This window comes from Taeniopygia guttata, chromosome 4 (genome assembly GCF_048771995.1).
Source record: "Taeniopygia guttata chromosome 4, bTaeGut7.mat, whole genome shotgun sequence".
Lineage (NCBI taxonomy): Eukaryota > Metazoa > Chordata > Aves > Passeriformes > Estrildidae > Taeniopygia > Taeniopygia guttata.
Window position 1 is genome coordinate 5,429,277 of NC_133028.1, and position 19,800 is coordinate 5,449,076.

General features: G+C 46.7%; 2 protein-coding genes and 1 long non-coding RNA gene across 4 annotated transcripts in view; 2 read left to right on the forward strand and 1 right to left on the reverse strand.

The window, feature by feature from the left end:
* EIF2AK3 (eukaryotic translation initiation factor 2 alpha kinase 3) overlaps window positions 1–4,118 on the forward strand; it is a 42,362-nt gene extending 38,244 nt beyond the window's left edge. The window contains exons 16-17 of the mRNA XM_002187294.7: window positions 1,791–1,853; window positions 2,912–4,118. Coding sequence (XP_002187330.6) covers window positions 1,791–1,853; window positions 2,912–3,088 — 240 coding nt within the window. The 3' untranslated portion in view covers window positions 3,089–4,118. The remainder of the gene's footprint in view (window positions 1–1,790; window positions 1,854–2,911) is intronic.
* On the reverse strand, window positions 202–17,622 carry LOC115494816 (histamine H2 receptor-like). Of its 2 annotated transcripts, XM_072927896.1 has the most exons (7): window positions 17,492–17,622; window positions 11,613–11,886; window positions 8,399–8,575; window positions 5,456–7,235; window positions 3,298–3,429; window positions 516–589; window positions 202–234 (listed from the first exon to the last, which is right to left on the reverse strand). In XM_072927896.1, the coding sequence occupies exons 2-4, from the start codon at window positions 11,867–11,869 to the stop codon at window positions 6,563–6,565; spliced, it is 1,107 nt and encodes a 368-aa protein (XP_072783997.1). In that variant the 5' UTR covers window positions 11,870–11,886; window positions 17,492–17,622; the 3' UTR covers window positions 202–234; window positions 516–589; window positions 3,298–3,429; window positions 5,456–6,562. The 2 variants fall into 2 exon arrangements, with proteins under 2 accessions (XP_072783997.1, XP_032603793.3); XM_032747902.3 differs by lacking the exon at window positions 516–589.
* A 37-nt stretch (window positions 17,623–17,659) lies between these two features.
* LOC140683894 (uncharacterized) lies at window positions 17,660–19,375 on the forward strand. The gene is made up of 2 exons (XR_012055493.1): window positions 17,660–17,796; window positions 18,059–19,375. It is a non-coding gene; the product is annotated as an uncharacterized lncRNA (long non-coding RNA).
* The last annotated feature ends 425 nt before the right edge of the window (window positions 19,376–19,800 follow it).

Below are 19,800 nucleotides of genomic sequence, written 5' to 3' on the forward strand. Positions count from 1 at the left end.
GGTGAAAAATGGCTGTTCCTTTTCCTGTAGTGAGTCTTAGCTGTGAGTCTCGCTCAGCTTCAAGCACAATCTTCCCATAACTGATGACATTCACCAGATGTGAATTTGGGATGTTTGATTGTGATCACAGCTCTTGCATGCTGTTAGAGTGCGAGATTCCTCTTGCTCAGGAGCAAGTTCATGGAGAAAAGGGGCTACAGCCAGAAAGGGCTCTCCTCTGTGACAACCAGTGACCTGTGCAGGAAAGAAAGAGACATTAAAACTTGTATTTATCATTTGAATGTGTTTGAGTGCATTACATTCTCAGGTGAAGATGGAGTGGGTTTAGCAGAGAGGTAAGAAACAACTTGAACAGCAGCCTAAGTGCTTCATCTGTTGCATTCTCTTTATTTAAATGCTCTGGCTTTTAATGGCACAGGGAGTATAGTCTGGAGGAGGAATTGGTGTTTAATTTGAACCTCTGGCACTGAAATCAGTTTCAGTTTCTCTAAATCAGTTATACTGGAACAAAATACCTGGGAAAGAGCCATCCTGGATTGTCACATATCTTGCAGCAGTGATTACAGACTTTGCCCTTCCAGTTTCTCTCCTAAGAATAGAAGCAAAGCAAGTAATCAGAATAAAACCTTAATTCCATCTAATTTGAATTTTTACTTGAAGAGAGTGTTAAAAGAGTGCCCTGACTTTCCCGGATTTTCACTGTCATTTCACTCTTTTTGCTAAAAAGAAACCCCTGCCCTTTCATTGCCAGGTTCTAGAGCTTGGCTGCTTCAGTAGTTATTTCTGTATTGTTACACTGAGGTTTTCTTTGGCATCAGCCAAGCATTAGCACTGCTTGCTGAAGCAAAACATGCACTGCCTGACCAAATAACCCAGCAAATTCTAGGAATTTGTGACAACTGGTTGGAAAAATCCCCGGAGGTGGAGCGTGAGAGCTGCCTCTGTCTCAAGCTGTGAGCAGTTAGTCAGTAGCAGTGCAATTTATTTCCAAATGACATGCTGGAAAACAGATCAGTAAAAGCAAACTGAACTGTCAGAAAGGGAGAAAAGTTTTCTGAAGCATTTTAATGTCATCAAACTCAGTTCTCTTGAACAGGAGTTTGGCTGTTGCCCATCACTATTAACTGGTCACTTTTTACTTCCAGTGGAGTAATAGTGAAATGAATTTTGATTTAGCTTTAGAATGCTTGTATTTTGTGCTCAAACTTTTGTAAAAGGAGATCCTTCCAAAGAAATTGAAGTGCTAAATACTGTTCTGGCTGAACATGGGAAAAACACTGTCACTAGATGGAGCCAGTGACCTTTGTATGAAAGAAGCACAGAAATTCCCAACCACAGCTGCTTTCCAAACTGCTGATAAATGTTCTCATTCCTCCTTAAATGTTGAACAAAGAGAGGTGCTTACATCGATAATGCAGAGACAGTCATTTCATGTGTCTTAATACTGGCGTAGGCCATCTTGGGAGTTATGGGTGGTGCACAGATTTGTTGATTTTGTTCAGGTAAAGTGAGAAAGTACAAGTTCATGTATCTGACTGATTTAAAACTGCAGAGATCACAATTCTTGTAGCACAACTCTTCTTGTTGCAGGCTCAATACCTAGGGAAGCAGCAACTCGCCTGTTCAGCTAGGTTGTGATTTTAACTACTAAAGCAACACTTTGAAACAAAAGATTTTCTTTCCAGCAGGCTGATTTCTTTGCATAATATGCATATTTTTGAAGGATAAGGGTAGTATTACTGAAGAATTATATTTTGGAAAAGTTAATGTCATTCTTGGTATTTTTGCAGACCTTGAGTGATGTTCGAAATTTGAAGTTTCCACCATTGTTCACTCAGAATTATGCACAAGAGGTAGGTACAGCTCGTGCTATTAATTACAGCTTTTTCATTAATAATTGTAGCTTTTTTCCTTTGCTTTCCAACTGCTTTGCAGGTAAAAATGGAGGAACCAGGTAGCTTTCATGTTATTAAGATGCATTTCTCTATCCCAATATTCCCTACATCTCAAAGCTATAACATTGCAATAATGGGCACAATGACACCTCTGTCACAGTTTTCCTCCAGGGGTACATTTTTACCTGGCTTCCCTTTGTCACTTACAGCCATTCATTTCACATACATCCTGTCATGATTTCCTGCAACAAATCCATATTCCCAAAGAGAAAGCGCAACGCTTCAGACAGGTAAAGGAGAGGCTCTAGGTAGTACCATGGCTGTATGGGATCCCCTCCAGAACTGGACCTCCCAAGAGGGAAATCACGTGAGCAGATTGTGCTGTGTTCTCATTAGTCAGGGCTGTAAAGTGATGTGGTTGTAGCTAAAGAGAAGGTGATGTACGAAACCTCCCCAGTAAAAAGCTGAGGTGCTTTCAGGTCTACAGGGTAGCTTCAGACCGGTGGCTGAGTGAGACCAGCCTTTCCTGCTTTTTGTCCTGCTGAAGGCTGCCTGGGAGAAGGGGCTGTGCTGTGCTCAGCTGGAGCAGAACACTAATTCTGATTAAATTTGAAACAAATATTCAGACTACTTGTATATTTAAAGGAAAAATTCTAATTTGCCATGAGAAAAATTCAATGTGTCTAAATATGTGATGGCTTAAACATTAATTTAAAATTTACATATAAATTATGTCTCATAAATGTAATTTTGATTGCAAATAATGTGAAGTTTTTTATAACTCTATTAAACCTTGTGTCCGGTGACAGTAAGGACACTTTAAGAGATGCACAGTGATACATTTTAAAATATTTAGTGCACATCTAACTACTGAGCCAAAGCAGTAACACCCAATAACTCAGAAAGCAGCTGGGGGTATTTTCCACTGGTTCACACAGGCACAGCTGACACCAGGACATGAAATGAGGAAGAGTTTATGGATTGGTTCATGTAATATATGTTGTGTTTTCTTTCAGTACACCATGGTGAAGGACATGCTCTCTCCAAGTCCCACTGAACGACCAGAGGCTGCAGCAATCATAGAAAATCCTGTCTTTGAGGACTTGGAGCTCCCACCCAAACCCATGCTCAGGCAGAGGTCACGGACAATGAGCCTATCAGGAAATAAACATTCCAGACAACCAAGCAAATAACTATCCTCAGGATCACTTCTTCCACTCGGCAGGTTTCACAGGGATTGTTCAGCAGAAGGATCCTATGATGCAGAATGTTTATCTTGGGAATAGTTTACTTCAGCTTTTTTTGCCATGTTTAATGTATAAGACATCTTGGACAGATTTTTGTTTACTTTGACAACCAACGAAGCCCAGTAACCAAACCTTTCACATTCCATTTTCCTTACCTTTGCTCTCCTAAGCGGATGGGTCCAGCTGCTGTGCTTGCCAATATTGTGCTCCATTATCCTTTTTTGGGGGGGTTTCTTGGGGTTTTTTTTGAAGCTTGTAAATGTCAGCTTGCTGGGTGAGTGAGAGATCTGTAACATGTAAATAGAATTAAAATACTGTATTTTTATAGAGCGAATTACAGTCTCTAAGCCTAGTGAGTGTCTATGCGGGTCACTTGCTCTTTGGTGAAATGAAGATGATTTTGAAATTAACTTTGACTCCATTTTTGTCCCTGGTGGGTAAACTGGGAATCTGCACTATTTTTAAAGCAAAAAAGTACCACAGTTGTACATATTGTCACTGTCCATAGCCTGTCATTAGAGGAAATCATTTCACACTTCTGCACTACAGTAGATCTTAGGGATTGCATCTTACACGGATGAAGCTGTAGAGAAGGTTAAGGAGCTTTTTGCCATTAAATGGGGGTTTTATAGGCAGTGGTTGGAAGAGCCATAGTCAAAATTATGTACAAAAATGTTGTGATTCTGAAAATTTAAACCTAATGAAGTCATACATGTCGTATGTAATCTTGTAGATTTGTACTTTTTAAAAAAAATCAACTGGTAGGCATTTGTGTAATCTGCTAATTTAACTGCCTAATGCCATGCTTTTATTTCTCACTGTAAATATGTTAATTTTTATTTATAAAATACAGAATCAATCCATTTGGGTTGGTGGTGTACAGGATGCACTTGCTGTAATTGTTGAGTGCATTGATTATTGTGACTTCTTTCAAGTCTAAATGATTTAATAAACTTTTTTTATTTATAAGACAAAATAGTAGTTGCTTCTGTTGGAAGCCTGCATTGGTGAGTGCTGCGGATGGCAGCCCTGTGCAGTGGGAACAGGATGGGCTCTGCATTCCTGAAACTTCTTTGCTTCCCTGTCTCACCCTGGCCACAGCATGTGTGATGACACAAAACCAAATGTGCTGCTTGGAAGTGAGACAGGATCTGGAGAAATAAGGGAATTGAGCTCTAAACTGGGTGGATTATGGAGGCTCACCAGAGAGGGGAGGAGAGATAACTCTTATGCTGTTAGAGCTGTTCTTGAACAATTGTGTTTTTCTGTTTTACAGACTTAAATTTGTTAAAAGTCTCTGAGATCAGTTTCCTAAAAAGACACTGGATTCAAATCCTTCTGGGGATTACTCTACTGTGGTGTGACACTGTGACCAGCAATTAAACCAGCTGACACCCTGCAGCTTTATGATAAATCAGGAGTAGATTACAATGATTGTCTTCCATGTCCTCTTGGATAATGCTCCTAGGTACTGGCTTGTCCAGGAGAAAGCAGAATGCTGCAGTGAGTATCTGATCAGAACAGAGTTTGTGTTTGGCTGGGTTAAAGCAGGAGAGTTGTGTCCTCTTCCCTTGGATGTCCCTGTTTGCATCAGCTGCAGCTGCACAGTGAAATGGCCCCGTGTGGAGCCTCTTTGCCTTCCCTGCCAGCTCAGTGATTACAGGTGGGGCACTGGAAATGAGGATTAAGGTATTTTTAACTTGCTGTATATCTGGATGTGGGCAACTGCCTGTTCCAAGGGCCCTGCAGTATTTCAGTACCAGAGCTAGCATATGTGTTCACACCAGGTGCCTGCATATTCTGGGATGTGACATTTGCCCTCAAAGGGGTGGATGAGTCCTCTCCTGTGGGTTCCTTGGCCAGCCACAAAAGCATTGGCCATGCTCAGCTCTGAGCTGCCTGGCCAGTCTTTGCTTCTCTAAGCACTGGAGTGTGTTCCCCCTGTCTTTGTCCCTTTTTGCTCCAGGGTTTGACAGAGAAAGGCTCTTCTCTAATCTGAGAGGTTTTCCTTTGAATGATGTGTACTTTCCTGCCAGCTGTTTTGTGGCCAAACTGGGATAGTGTGAGCCCACAGCCCTGCAAAAGGGCCTTTGGCCTGGGGTTCTGCTGTGCTGTGCAGCATCGTGCTCCTGTCCCATTCTTTCACAGGATGTTGCCTATCCCTCAGCTCCTTTCCTCCCCCATAGCTCTTGGGAATGAAACCCCATTCCTTGTCCTGTTTATCAAAATGACCTGGGTGGCAGCAGCAGGATTTCTGCCTTGTCCACCTTTGTGCCCATGGGATGCTTCCCCCAGAATAAGGTAGGTAGTTACCACTTCCATGTTGTTGCTGGAGTTGTAGGGTCTGGAACACCTCACCCTCTCCTCGTCATTTCACACAAGAACCACTCTTGAACCCCAGGTCAGGGCTGTTTTTTCACCAGGCTCTTGAGAGAGAACTTCTCACCCTTGTGCTGGCATCTTCAGTAGCTCAGATGCTCCAGGCAGGTCCTCCTGCATTTTGCCACCTCTGAGGACAGTCCCCTGCTACCTTTTCAGAGTAACCCTCCAGTGAGGCACTTGTGGTGTTCCTGCAGGGAGCCAGTGCTGTTGGAAGTCCAGACAAGCACTTGGGAGTAGTAAAAATAATAATTTCCATTTATCTTTTTTTTTTTTTTTTGTCTCTGTGGTAGATACCACAGTGTACACACAAGTAATAATTCCTGTTTGCATCCCATCTTCAGATGGTGTCAGCCACCTGTGGCTTTGAAACTGCAGTGGTCCTGCTGTTACACCAAGTCTTTGTCATCTCCTGGGGTCCGCCACAGGTCATGTCCCCTTCCAGAATTAACAAGGAAACCCACAGATCATTCACAGAAGGCCACAGAAAGTTCTGAATATCCAGATGTTGCAGAAGCCAGTGAGCTGAACCCTAAGCAGCAGCCCAGGCTGCAGAGTGGTGCCTCTTCAGGAAGTGAGCACATCCCCCCTCTAATTCCCATACACAGACTGGTACACGTGGAGTTATTAAAACTGGTCAAATCTGTCATGAAACTTTGAGATGAGAAGCTGCAGTGGCTTGATAAGAAACACTGTCCCACCTGACACAGATCACCAGGATGTGCACAAATGTAAGGTCACGTTGTACCATACTGGTTTGGTTTTTTTACCTAACATGAAGGTTGAATTTCTTAGAAAATGCTCATTAGAAAAATAATTTTCCAGTAATTAATTTGTTCCATTAATATACAGCAGATTGCCCCTAAAATGTCTGAGTTCCTCGTTGAAACTGTGGAAGGTGAAGAAATGCATCTTTGTGGTTTTGTCCCCAGCTGTAATATTCCAGCCCCTGCTTCCCCTATTTTCCTACCCTTTGTTTTTCCATTGGGATGTGCTCCAGCACTCTCTGTATCACCACCTCCAGCGCCTGATCCCGAATCCCTATGACTTGGCTTTGCCCTTCGGGGCGCCGTTGGGCACCGTCACGCTGTATTCCAGCTCTGGAGCAGTCTTGGAAAACGTGGCTATGGAAACCATGTCTTCCCCAACATCCACCTGAGACCTGCGCCGGCACAGGAGCAGCTTCTTGAGGGCGTGCTGGAAGTCCCTGTTGAGGAAGGCGTAGAGCAGGGGGTTGATGGTGGAGTTGCAGTACCCCAGCCAGGTGATGATCTTGAAGGTGCCGAGCAGCACGGTGCTGGTGGAGTCGGTGCCTCGGGCCGCCAGCCAGACGTTCAGCACGAAGTAGGGCAGCCAGCAGAGCACGAACACGGAGATGATGATGCTGATGGTCCTCGTGGCCTTGTTCTCCAGCTGCAGGTGGTTCTGCCGCTTGCTGTTGGGGTGGTAGTGGATCTCCAGCGTCTGGGACATGATGCGGGTGGCCTTGAGGCGGGAGGCGCGGTAGATGAAGAAGTACATGCTGCACATGACCACGAAGGGAAGGAAAAAGGCCAGGGCGGAAGCCACGATGGCAAAAACCCAGTTGGTGACGAAGATGCATTCCCTGCCCGCATCGAAGTCCACCCCGGGGATCTCATTCCAGCCTTGCATGACGGGAAGGAAGGAAATGAGGGAGGAATATACCCAGACCGTGCAGGTCATCACGATGCATCTGCAAAAGGAAAGAGATGAGGAGGGGAGGGAGGGTCTGAGTAATTTTGGGTTGAGAATATCCAGTACGAGTCAATTCCCATGGTAACCTGTGTGGGATATCACTTTTGAGCAGTCCAGCAGGGCGTGGAGAAGGAAAAAGGCTGGGCTGTAACAAGTCCAGACTCGTGTATCTCCAACAATTGGATAATTGGTCTGTAGCTGACAGAATTTGGGTCAGCTTATGGAATCTCAGAGTTGTCTGAGAAAAGATGAGGAAAGGTTTTACAGATGTTTGTTAGTATTTGCAACAACAGCATGTAGATATTTTTGCTTTCAGCTTTACTATCTGCCATTATCTCACCCTCTGGGGCCTGACGAGGATGGAGCTGACGGACACCAGATGGCAGAATCTGCAAGGGGGGACCCAGAGCTCCTCCTCCTCTCTTTGCCTGTGATCCACAAATCACACACAGCAAGAGTGACAGTGGGAAAACCTTCCTAGAAGAGCCTGAACGCACCCTGTAAAGCACTCCAGTGCTGCAGTGTCCTCTCTGCCCACCCTCAGATGACTTTCCTCACCCTGCAGTCCTCATGAAACTCTCATGGGAACTCAGAAACTCTCCTTGTTTTCCCTGAATATCACTTCAGAAAAGATGGTGAGTTTAAGAGAGGGAAGAGTACTGCTACATGCATCCTTCTGGGTCTCCTTTCACATAGTCCTTAGAAGTTCTTCAAAGTCCTTCCCCATCTCTGAAAAGGTTCAAGGCCAAGGCTTGAGCAACCTGGTCTAGTGGAAGGCGTCCCTGCTCACAGCAGGGGGATGGAACATGGTCATCTTTAAGGTCCCTTCCAACCCAAGCCATTCTGTGATTCTATGAAATTCCTGTGAAATGACAGCACAGGGAAAAGCCTGTAGGTCCAACTCAGCCCATATCACTGGTTTCTACCCCATTTTGCAACCCTTCCTTAGCTCAAAAAATATTCTCCCAGGAGCCCTTCAGCTGCATCCTTCTTGTCCTCTCCTGCACCACATGAAGCATTTTCTGCAGTTTTAAATGGTGAAAGTTCCTTTCTCTGCATCGCTTTGCTTCTGGGCAGCAGCTGAATGATCTGAGCTCATTCAGCTTCAGATCAGTGAAGGACAAGCTGGAGGGACCCCAAAGGAGGAGCAGCTGCACTCACCTGCCCCGGGACATCCTTCTGGAGTAGTGGTAGGGGGTGACCACGGAGCAGTACCTGTCCAGGCTGATGAAGCACAGCGTGACAATGGATGCGGTGCAGAACATGACATCGAAGGAGATCCAGACTTTGCAGAACAGCTTCCCAAAGAGCCACATCCCCGTCACCTCGTAAATGATGCTGGGAGAGAAAACGGGTGGGAATCAGAGCTGGGGGGGCTGTTTGAGCAGCCCCTGCAGTGTATGAGGCCAGGCTGGGTGAGCAGCCTGGTCTAGTGAGAGCTGGTCCTGCCCAGGGCTGGAACAAGATGATCTTTAATTTCCCTCCAACCCAAACCATTCTGTGCCTATTTCTTTGTGACTGAGGTAATGCTGCATTTTATCACACAAGTGCTAAAGATGGACACGCAGCTCAGACAGCAGCGATTCATCCTCCAAGCACAACGCAAAAAAGGAGCAGCCCACAGCTAGAGCATGACTGAACAGCAGCAAACCTGTGCTTCTTGCAGCCTGAGTGCCATGAGAGAGGTGCTTTGCCCCACAAAGCTCCCCAAATTTACATCTGCACAGTTCTGTTTATCACAGCATTTTCCCAGTGCCTAACACAGCACAGTCTTTTGTGATTTCTCCCCAATTCCTGGGGCATGGGACATCTCCAAGAAACTCAGTTCACATCCAATCAAATGCTTCAAAACCAGAAAGGATTTCTCTTGGTTAAAAAAATATACAAAACAAAACATCCCAGGAGGAAGCCCATACAGCTTGTATGTTATGTGTATGTTATGTGGCTCATAAATGCCTCAGCAAGGTAACCACACCAGAAAAAACAGACACAGTACCAAAAATATTTCTAACAAAGTCAAGAGGAGCCTGTGAGAAGTGAGCAGTGAAGGAAGGAACATATGGCAGCTGTAGGAAGGCTGATGCATGTTTCTATAGCATTCACTGAGATGCCATTTGCATCTCCTTTCTTTCTCCAGTTTTCTGCAGCTCCCGAGGTGCTGCTGAAATCACCACTGTGAGTGAATTTGATGAGTAACTCCCTAGTCCTGCAAAGCTTTAATTATCCTGTAACTTCCCAGCTTGCTGGTGAAATACAATGGGATCAGGGCTGCTGAGCTGCAGCACTCAGGTGTCCAGCACAGGGGAAAGATTCAACCTGATGTGAGAAAACAATGCCTGATCTACATCATCAGCACCAGTTCACCAAATCCATTTGTGAAGGCTGTTCCAGAGCACAGCAGCTGCTGTAGGAAGGTGCAGTGCTGCTGAAGGGGCCCAGCCCTCAGCAGCTTTTTGTTAGGTGGGATTCCAGGCAAAAATCCAAGCAAACCACAGCAGAGCCTGTCCCTACACCATGGGCAGTGTGGAGGATCCCACAGCACACCCGTGGAAAAGTTTCATGGCTCTTTTACAGAGGGGAAATGAGGCATTAGAATTGGAGCACGGGTTCAGCACTGGACTTGGGTGCTGTTTTGCCATTCCTCAGAGCCCTCCTTATCCCCGGGGATGTGCAGAGCCCGTGGTGTGCCCTGGCCTCCCAGAAGGAGATGTGCTGCTGTGGGGACACCCTTGCACACAGATCCCAGGTCAGCAGGTGCCCAGTTCTCACCTGCACATCTGGTGGGATGCACCTGACCTGCAGATGTCCTCACAGCTTGGGGTAATGGATACCTGACCCCTCTTCTCCGGGGTAAAAAGTCTCTGCAGCCTGGAAATGCTGCTGGATAAGAAGGAGTAGGAAAAGCCAAAAAACCCACACAATGAAGTCACCCCTGCCTTGCCCTTTTGCTTGCAGAGGAGAAGAATAGCTGGAAATATTCAGCCTGGAAATGACAGACTGGCTGGAGTACTCAGACAACAAGCTAAGCTCAGCTGAACCACTTCTGCTTAAGACAGGGACAAAATAAAAGTCTTATGAAATTAAGACACCAAGGACAAATTTGTTTTTCCCTTCTGCCACATTCTCCTGAGCCAAACTGCCTCCTAAGATCATTTCCCTTTCCTTTGGCACATAATAACCTGCCAGCTGAGGAGCAAACTGAAACCAAAAGAGCAATGTAGATGTGAAGCCAAAACAGTGGGAAAGTGTGAACCAGCAGCCCCTGTGCTGGCAGGGCTGGGCAAGGCTGGTGGAGCCAGCAGGGTCCGTCCCTCAGCACGTGGCACCAGGAGCTGCCAGGTCTCCCCACCAGGACACTCAGGAGGAGAACAAAGCACCAACCACGCTCTGATCTTTGCTCCCCTTTGTCATTTTTCTTGCTTAAGTAAAACATCACTAAAAGCAGATTTAAAATAGATAGGAGGAAGAATTTTTTTTACAGTGAGAATGCCCAGAGATGCTGTGGCTGCCCCATCCCTGGAAATGTTCAAAGCCAGGTTGGATGGAGTTCTGAACAACCTGGTCCAGTTACCTGTGTCCCTGCCATGACCCCTAAAGGACCCTGCAAACCCAAACCCCACTATGGTTCTATAATTTCAGAACCTGAACTTTAAATTAACCAAACATAGAATTTAAGTTAGCAGTATTATTTTATAAAATAACATCATTAACTGCATTTTTTACCTGATACCATGAATTTTTAACTCAGTTTGTAATTGCTTGTTGGGACAATATTTTTCAGTGCCAAATTCAAAGGAATAGGCAGTCCAATGAGAACTGAAGCACGGAACATGCAAAGAATTCAGCTTCCTCATATTGTGCCATGAACCCAAAACAGGGTCCAGCTCCCTGATTTTCACAAACCTATGGCTGCCTTGCAGGACAAGACAGCCAGGATCACAAGCCAGCTGCTTTCTGCTTTGTGTTTCACTGTTTTAGCCAGGTAGTGAAGCTCCCATAAATATAAACCTCGTGCAGGGATACCTGCCCTCTCAAGAGCTTCTTCATGAAATATAGGGGAAACCTAAATTACTCTGCTTATACTGAATAAATTCCTTACATTCCATGTGCAGGGCTAGTCCTGGAAGAGGAGGCTCAACGACTGGAGCTCTACAGGCAAAGCTGGAAATCCAGTTCAGATCAGCAGCCTGGGTCCCTGTGTGCTCAACAGGAAAAAGACTCTTGGGAATTGTGTCTCCATGCATTATAGGGGGGTCCATAATGCAGAGCAGAGACGGGGAAGCACACACAGCCACAGCTCAGCCCAGCCCTGCTCCAAGAGCTGGGAGAAAGCATCTTTGTCCTCCTCTGCTCCCACCCCACAGCCCCTCCTCACCTGAAGGGCATCACCAGACAGGCCACGAGGAAGTCTGCCGTGGCCAGGGACATGATGAACATGTAGGTGACAGTGCGCAGCCTCTTCTCCACCACCGGGCAGAGGAACACCACGGTGTTTCCCAGCAGGGTGACCAGGTCGATGAGGGTGAGGACAAACCCAACGAGCACCTCCTGGAGCCCAACCCCTCCCCTTGCAAAGGAGGAGGCAGCAGAGGAGAAATTAGAGAGCCAGGTTTCGTTCCTGTCCATCAGCATCTTCCCACTGTTAAAACCTGAACGAGACAAAAGGAGAGAACCAGAATTGCTTCAATGATGATTTGTAGGTGTGTGAAAGGGAGGATGGAAATAATTTATGCTTTGTTTGCTCCAGAAAAAATCCACACGCCCTGCTGTGCCTGTGTCCTGGGTTAGCAGCCCATGAGAAGGGTCTGAAATCCTGAGGGTGAGGACAAATGTGAAGCATTGACTGAAGTCCTTCACAGCCATTAAAAGCCCTCCCGTGAATGAAAATACATCATCAGATGAAGCATGAGACCAGGAAAAAAAAAAATAGAAATGTACTGAGAGCAGAGAGAGGAAAAGAAAACAACTGAAATAAAAGATTAAAGCAGCTGGGCTAAATCCCACTGAACAGCATGCCAAGTGCACGTAATGTGGGGGCTGGAACTAGATGATCTTTAAGGTCCTTTCCAACCTCAACCATTCTGTGGTTCTATATTCTCATTATCATCTTTGCCACCCCCAGAGCAGCTGGGGCTGCTTGCCCAGGCTGGCTTCTGCCACAGCCCCTCTGCTCAGTCCGTGCTGTGCCCTGGGTTGTCCTGGTGCTTTTCAGAGTCAGAAGTTCAGGGGATTTTTACTGCCACAGTGGGCAGCTCCATCCTCCAGTCCGAATGGCCAAGCAGGGCTGCCAGCAGCTACACAGGGAGCAGAATCAGGGAATCACAGAATTATTTGGGCTGGAGGATCATCACATTGAGGTGTTTCAGGCGCAGCCCTGGCCCCAGACTCATGTTCCCTCTGTGCCCAGATGGGAGATGATGCTCCCAGCTCCTTAACTGGGGATTTTTCCATTGAGGAAATCCACATGTTGTGTCCACAGCTCAGTTCCCAGACTCTACCAAGCGTGCCACAGGTAGCTGGGAAGGTGGGAATGATGCCCTGCAAAAACTCCAGCAGTTCAAAGCTCACTGGTGCAGCTGAGGGAACACAAATACAAAATTTGCGGTGAAAAGAGAATTATAGAAATATTTCCTGATGAAAAATTGTGCACTTACCCCTCCCGTATATCTCTACAAATCCATTTCCTACATTTATTCACACAGGAACTTCCTTCTTGACTTCTTGACTTCTTGGGACTATTACATTTCCTTAAAAGCCCCCACTATGAAGGACTATATTGAAAACCTTCCAGAATTCCAAGCAGTCTACACCACCCAGGTGTTTCTTTTCCACCTGCTGACTTCTTGCCAGCATTCCTGCACAACTGTGAGACTGGGCTGCATTTTCTGAAAGCAATAGTGACCTTGTCCTTGGATGTAATCATGTGCTCATGCCCCTTCCCATCCTTCAAACTCCTCAGCTCCATCCTCTGACTTCTGTTTATTTGCTGGACTTAGTAGTTTCCTTTCTTTCAAGTAAAAAATAAAATAAAAATTAAAAAAAAAATAAAATAAAAATTAAAAATAAAAATTAAAAATAAAAAATAAAAATAAAAAATTAAAAAAAATAATTAAATTAAGGAAAGACCCAAGCTGACTAAAAAAAGAAAAAATAAAGAAGGAAAGCTCTTCCTCGCTGTAGCTAGGAGTCACTGGCTGAAACCTGAAGCTCTCCTGCTCCTCAAGCACTGAGAACAAGCAAGTTTTTTGGACATATCTCAGGCAGCCCCCTGGGCCAGCACTGCTAAAAGTCTGCAGGGTGTCTTAAGTACCTCAGTCCTAATGAAAATGTTCTTGGACAACATTCCACATCCTGGTAACAACTCATAAAAATAAAATAAAATAAAAAATCCAGTCTCCAGCTCTCCCATAATTGCCAGAAAAGAGGATAACCTGTGCCATTCTTTCTAACAGCTCCACTGAGGATGTCATCAGACTGGATGAGCTCCTGTGGAACAGTTGGGTTTCAATGCAGACACATTTCCTGGCAGAAGGAATTGTTCAGGCTGTTCTCCTCCCTGAGTGTTCCACACAGACAGCTCGGGGACAGCAGGTGGGAAATCCACGTGGACATGGCTGGGAAATCCACATGGACACAGGATGGAAATCCATATGGACACAGGATGGAAATCCACATGGATCCGGGTGGGAAAACCACATGGACATGGCTGGGAAATCCACATGGACATTGCTGGGAAATCTATAGGTTCATGGCTGGGAAATCCACATGGACACAGGTGGGAAATCCACAAGGACACGGCTGGGAAATCCACATGGACAGGGCTGGGAAATCCACATGGACATTACTGGGAAATCTATAGGTTCATGGCTGGGAAATCTACATGGACACAGGTGGGAAATCCACATGGACACAGGCTGAAAATCCACATGGACACAGGATGGAAATCCACATGGACACGGGTGGGAAATCCACATGGACACGGCTGGGAAATCCACATGGACATAGGATGGAAATCCATATGGACACAGGATGGAAATCCACATGGACACTGCTGGGAAATCTATAGTTCATGGCTGGGAAATCCACATGAAGACAGGTGGGAAATCCACATGAACACAAGTGGGAAATCCACATGAACACAGGTGGGAAATCCGCATGAACACAGGTGGGAAATCCACATGGACACAGGTGGGAAATCCACAGGGACACAGGTGGGAAATCCACATGGACACAGGTGGGAAATCCGCATGAACAAACGTGGGAAATCCACAGGGACATGGCACATGGCCATAGGGGAGCCAGGCTCCAGACTACCTCTCCAAGGGCCATTCCCTGCTCCACAACCATCTTCCTTCTCATCTCCCACCCCTGCTGGTGTCCTCACACCTCTGTACCTCTACAAGATCTGGAAAATGCCCTCTGACCCCACCTGGAGTTGACCCCTAACCAGTTTAAACACTTGAGTACCACCCAGTGAACCCCAGGTTCTCCCAAGAGGGCATGCAGCACTAGAATAGTCCTAAGACATGAACAGCAAAAAATCAGGTTTGATGAAAAATCAATTTTTTTAAGGAAAAAAAATACTATGTCAAATGTTAAAGTTTAAAACATTTGGTCTTCAGGTTTTTAAAAAACGCTGTCAAATTTTTGTTCATGGGTAGATGAGAATGATAGATGAGAATTCTGAATTAATTATTTGGGGTTTTTTAGATGTAACACCGAGACAAGGAGCTTTTGAAGTCACACCTTCCTGCAAAGAACGACTGTTCCCACACAGTCATTAAGTTTGTATCAGTGCTAGAACAACTCTAATTAAAGCAGATCATTACTCACACTGCTCTGTGAACACACACCACTCTCAAACTTTGAGCAGAATTAGGATTCTTATTAGAATTCCTCTTTGCCAGCTCTCTGTGCTGCTCAAGTACCATCTCAGCCACCAGCCTGGGTTAAAAGGTCTTCTCAAGGGAAAAACTCACAGCAGGCTCCTTGATGCAGGACACATCAGGAGTGTGACAGTGCACAAAGCCAGCAGACAGATGTGCCCACACTCATAAAATTCTAGAGAAACACTCTTTTGTAATTTTTTTTTTCTTTTCATCAACACAAAGGCTGAGGGACTGAAAATAATGCTGTCTTTATTTGACATCCATTACTCCAACAATAAAAACAAATAATGCCTTCTTGAAACTTCAAGTTTGAACCTTGTACTCTAATTCAGGGTGCAGACAACAGAATCCTGCTGCTCCTGATCCCATTTAAGAAACCCCTGGCAGAGTCCCTGGAATCTCATCCACAGTCCCTGTCGCAGCCAAGCAGCCCAGGGTGGGTGTCTGGATCCTTTTGCCTCTGACTGACAAGCCAGCCTTTATCCAAAGTGTGTTAAATTAAGTAAGTTAACTAAGAAGTGCTGCTGGGAAGCAGGGGATGATACCATCTTAACCTCTCTGTGGAAATTACTGGGACAAAACAAGATATGCCATCTTTCCCAGGGATGCACTTCCTCAGCTTAAAATATTGGAGCTGTTAAATGCTCCTGTGAGCTGCAGCAGCCCATGTGGTTACAGTGCTGAGGTAGCCCAGAGTCTTTCTACAACACCAGTCATTCAGTCTGTCCTGTAAGAGCCCTCTAATACCAAAGGGATAAATTCCCAGCTGTACCATGATATGGGATCTTCCCAGGTTTCCTGGGAATCTCAGATGCCTCAGGGTTTGCACTGTTCTTTTTTGGATATTATAGTTTTACTTCCTTTCAAAAAACTGATGGGCTGGATTCTGCTCTGAGGCTGCCTGACCAAAGCAAGTCCACCATTTCTGTTCCCCTTTAATATCCAGAAAGTTTGACCTAATTTATTCAGCAGACAAATCCCAAGCTAAAGGGATTAATTTCACCAGTAACAGGCATAGTTTGGTGGCAAGGGAGGGAAAAAAAAAAAAAAAAGCTCTGCAATCTCAAGGCTGACCGCACTTTAAAATCTTAGAGGAATGATGAAAACTGGAAATACATTACTGGGAATTATTTGCTGCCAGGCTCTGCTGCTCTGCCGAATCAGGCACAAAGCAGCACACGGCAGCAGGGAGCAATACCTGCCCCGGGACCTCGCACACCTTTCCCTCCTCCTCCCCACGAGAAAACTGCAGCAGCTCATCGATTGTTGAACAGTGCGAGCAATTTGTTGAGCTGTGGGTGGTGATAAAGGAGGGGCAGGATGCCCGGGGATGCTCCCAGCAGCAGGACCCGCGCAGCGAGCGAGCTCCGCGCTGACTTTCCTTCCCTCCCTCCATCCTCCATCCAACTTTCCCGTCGGACGGAGACAGCATTTCTCCGGGCACGATTTCTTTCCAGCCCCAAACCCGCACTCCTACAGCCTCTCGGAGAGCCGTGGGGCTGGGATCACGGTAAAACACCACGTCCTTGCCTTCCGAAGTGCCGGGGAGCCCTGCCCGCCCAGCTCTCCCAGCCTGGCCGATGGTGATTCCCGGCACGGAACCCTCACCCACCGCCGGCACCGCGTTCGGGGTCGCCCCGGCACAGCCGCTGCCTGCCCCGGGGACAGGGGAGGGACCGGGACGGCATCACCGCAGCAAAACTCGAGGCGAGGTGATGCCAGCACCGGGGGGTCACCGGCCGGGGTGCCAAAACCCAAACCCTGGGGAGGCAAAACCCTCACCCTCCGGGGAGCAAAACCTCCAGCCCCTGCAGTGCAGAAAGCCCCCAAACCCCGGGATGCAAAAGCACCGAACCCTTGAGCACAAAGACGCTACTCCCGAGGAACAAATCTACAGCCCCGCGGTGCCAAGTCCACCCTCCCTGGGGTCAAACCAGCCAAAATTCTGGGGACAAAACCCCCAACCCCCAGGGCAGCAAAACCCCCGGCCCCGGGTGGGGCAAAACGCCGAGGATGCTGCGGAGCACATCTGCATCAGCCCGGGGAGGGGCTGGGGTCCTGCCCGCGGAGAGGATCTGTCTTGGAGGTGGGGAAGAAGAGGGGGGAGCCCTTCCCGAGGGGGAGATCGTATTTGAAGGGGCAGAGGGTTCAGAACGTGCCTGGGGTATCCCCCGGAGCGGGGAGCAGCAGCGGCAGCCCTGCCCGAGGGGAGCCCAGCCCGGGGAAGGGCTGTCAGGATCCACCCGGGGATGGGGATGGGGATGGGGACGGGGACGGGGATGGGGATGGGGATGGGGATGGGGATGGGGATGGGGATGGGGATGGGGATGGGGATGGGGATGGGGATTCCGGCGGCAGCACTTACCGAGGAAGGCGGAGGAGCCGCCCCCGTCTCTCCTCCTCCCGCTCCAGCCGGGAAACCTTCCTTCCCTCCGGGGAACGGGGCTCCGCGGGGAAACGCTGCTCTCCTTTCCCTGCTTTCCAACCAGCCCTTCCCACTCCCCTCGGCAGCTACGGGCACACGGCGACCTGATGCATGAAAACAGCGATAAAAAATAAGAGGCGTTCCTTGGGTTTGGCTCCCCTGTTTGCCAGACAGGGTTTTATGTTCATAAACTAAGCGGAAAAACCCGAAAAATCCCGGGCTGGAAGAGGAACCTGTGGCAGGAGGTTGGTGAGATGTCACCCCACTCTGCCTTGTCCCCGAGTCCGGGAGAGCTGGGATGGTGGGTGCCAGATTTTGGGATGGGGTTTGGATGGTGGATGCCGGATTTTGGGATGGGGTTGGGATGCTGGGTGCGGGATTTTGGGATGGGGTTGGGATGGTGGGTGCCGGATTTTGGGTTGGGGTTGGGATGGTGGGTGCCGGATTTTGGGACGGGGTTGGGATGGTGGGTGCTGGATTTTGGGAACTGGGCAGTGGGTTCTTTAGGCATGGCACAGCCTGGCTGACCTGGCCTGGAAAGGACCGGTCCTGTCCCCAGCTGCGGCTCCGGGCTCACGGAGGGACCGGCACCTCTCGGACTCCTCGGGGAGCTCAGAAAATTAATTCGGCAAGAGCAGGTGTAAAAATCTGGTTCTTTGAGTGCTGGGGTGAATGTCACACACAAAGAAGGGCGGGTGTAGTCCTCGGCCATGGCTCCTGTCCTAAAACAACCCCCAAATCACGCTCAAAGGCATCAGTTCTTCACACTGAATTGCTGTCATTGGCACGCCGGTATCCTTTTCTATTTGTTTTCCAAAGACTGTTGCAAAGGTTTTGAAAGCTGGCTTCACCCACCACCAAAAATGACACTGGAGAATTTTTTCAATGGGTTTTTCAATGGATTTCCTTTTTTTTTCAAAAGGAAATGTCTTGGTCAGGGTTGGTGGGAAGTAAAGAAACTCAGACTTACTGTCCCCTCCCTGGAGTAGCTCAGCTCCTGGCTGGCAATTGGCCTCTCAAGTTTCAGGGTTGTCTGTGACATTAACAACCAAACTGTGACGGAAGAGCACGTTTGGATCATTTTGTGTCATATTTATTGCTTCAGAAATAGCAGATTGTCCTTTGAACATAATAAAATCTTTAAAAAAGGCAAGGCAAGAAAAGGCAAGGACAGGCAAGGAAAGGCAAGGAAAGGAAGAAATTATGTCACAGCCAAACACACCCTCATCCCTGTATTTTCCTTTAATAAGAACAAAGTATTTTCTATAAGCATGAGAAATAAGTAATGTGTGAACCAGAGCTTTCTGTGAAGTTAGATTGATTCCATTACTTTAGCCAAAATAAGCTTCCATGTGTTTCTGAAAAAATCAGCCTTGACAACTTCAATGTAAATATTTTAAATTATTGTGTTTAAAGTTGTCTTCTAATTGACATCTAATTTTTAAAATTTATAATAAAACTTGAAATTTGAGCAAAATATTTTATTTCTGATCAAAATGAACAATTTTCAAACCTGAATAAAAGGTTCACCAGCATCTTTGCAGGCTGAGCTCTTGCAGCCACTTTTTGATCTCCTTCCTCACTCCATTAATGTCACTGAACCAAACAGGAGCATCTGACCAGGGAAGATAAGCAAAAGGGTAGAAGTTTAATTTAAAAGCTTAAAAGCTGAGGTCTTTTATTTCTCCATTTGCTGACAAACAAATATCAACAAATAGAATTAAGATATATGTTATATACACATTTTTTATCAGTTATATTTTGTGCCATATTAATATATTAAAAGCATAATAAATATATTAAATAGCAGAAACAAGAAAAAAATAGTGATTTTCAATAATATCCAATTTATGGTGGGTTTTGGTTTATTTTTTTGGCATAACTTTGCTAAAACATAATTTTTCATAGACTCACAGAATCACAGAATGGACCTTTCAAGGTCATGCAGTTCCAATCCCCCTGCCATGGACAGAGACCCCAAATCCCTTTTGTCAGGGCTGCTCCTGGTCTGTTCACCCCCCAGCCTGGATTGATAATGGGGTTGCATCCACCCGGGTTCAGCATCATCCCCTGGCCTTGCCAAAACCCCTTCTCCTCTATTTCCCTTGAATTCATAGTAAAAACTAGCCCAAAACTCCCAAAGGAAGCTGCCTCTTTCCCTAATTAGCATTAATTGCCGGTTCCTGGGGGCTGGGAGGGGTCTGTGGTACCAGAGGGTGGCACAACTGGGTCCTGCCTTTCCTTTGGCT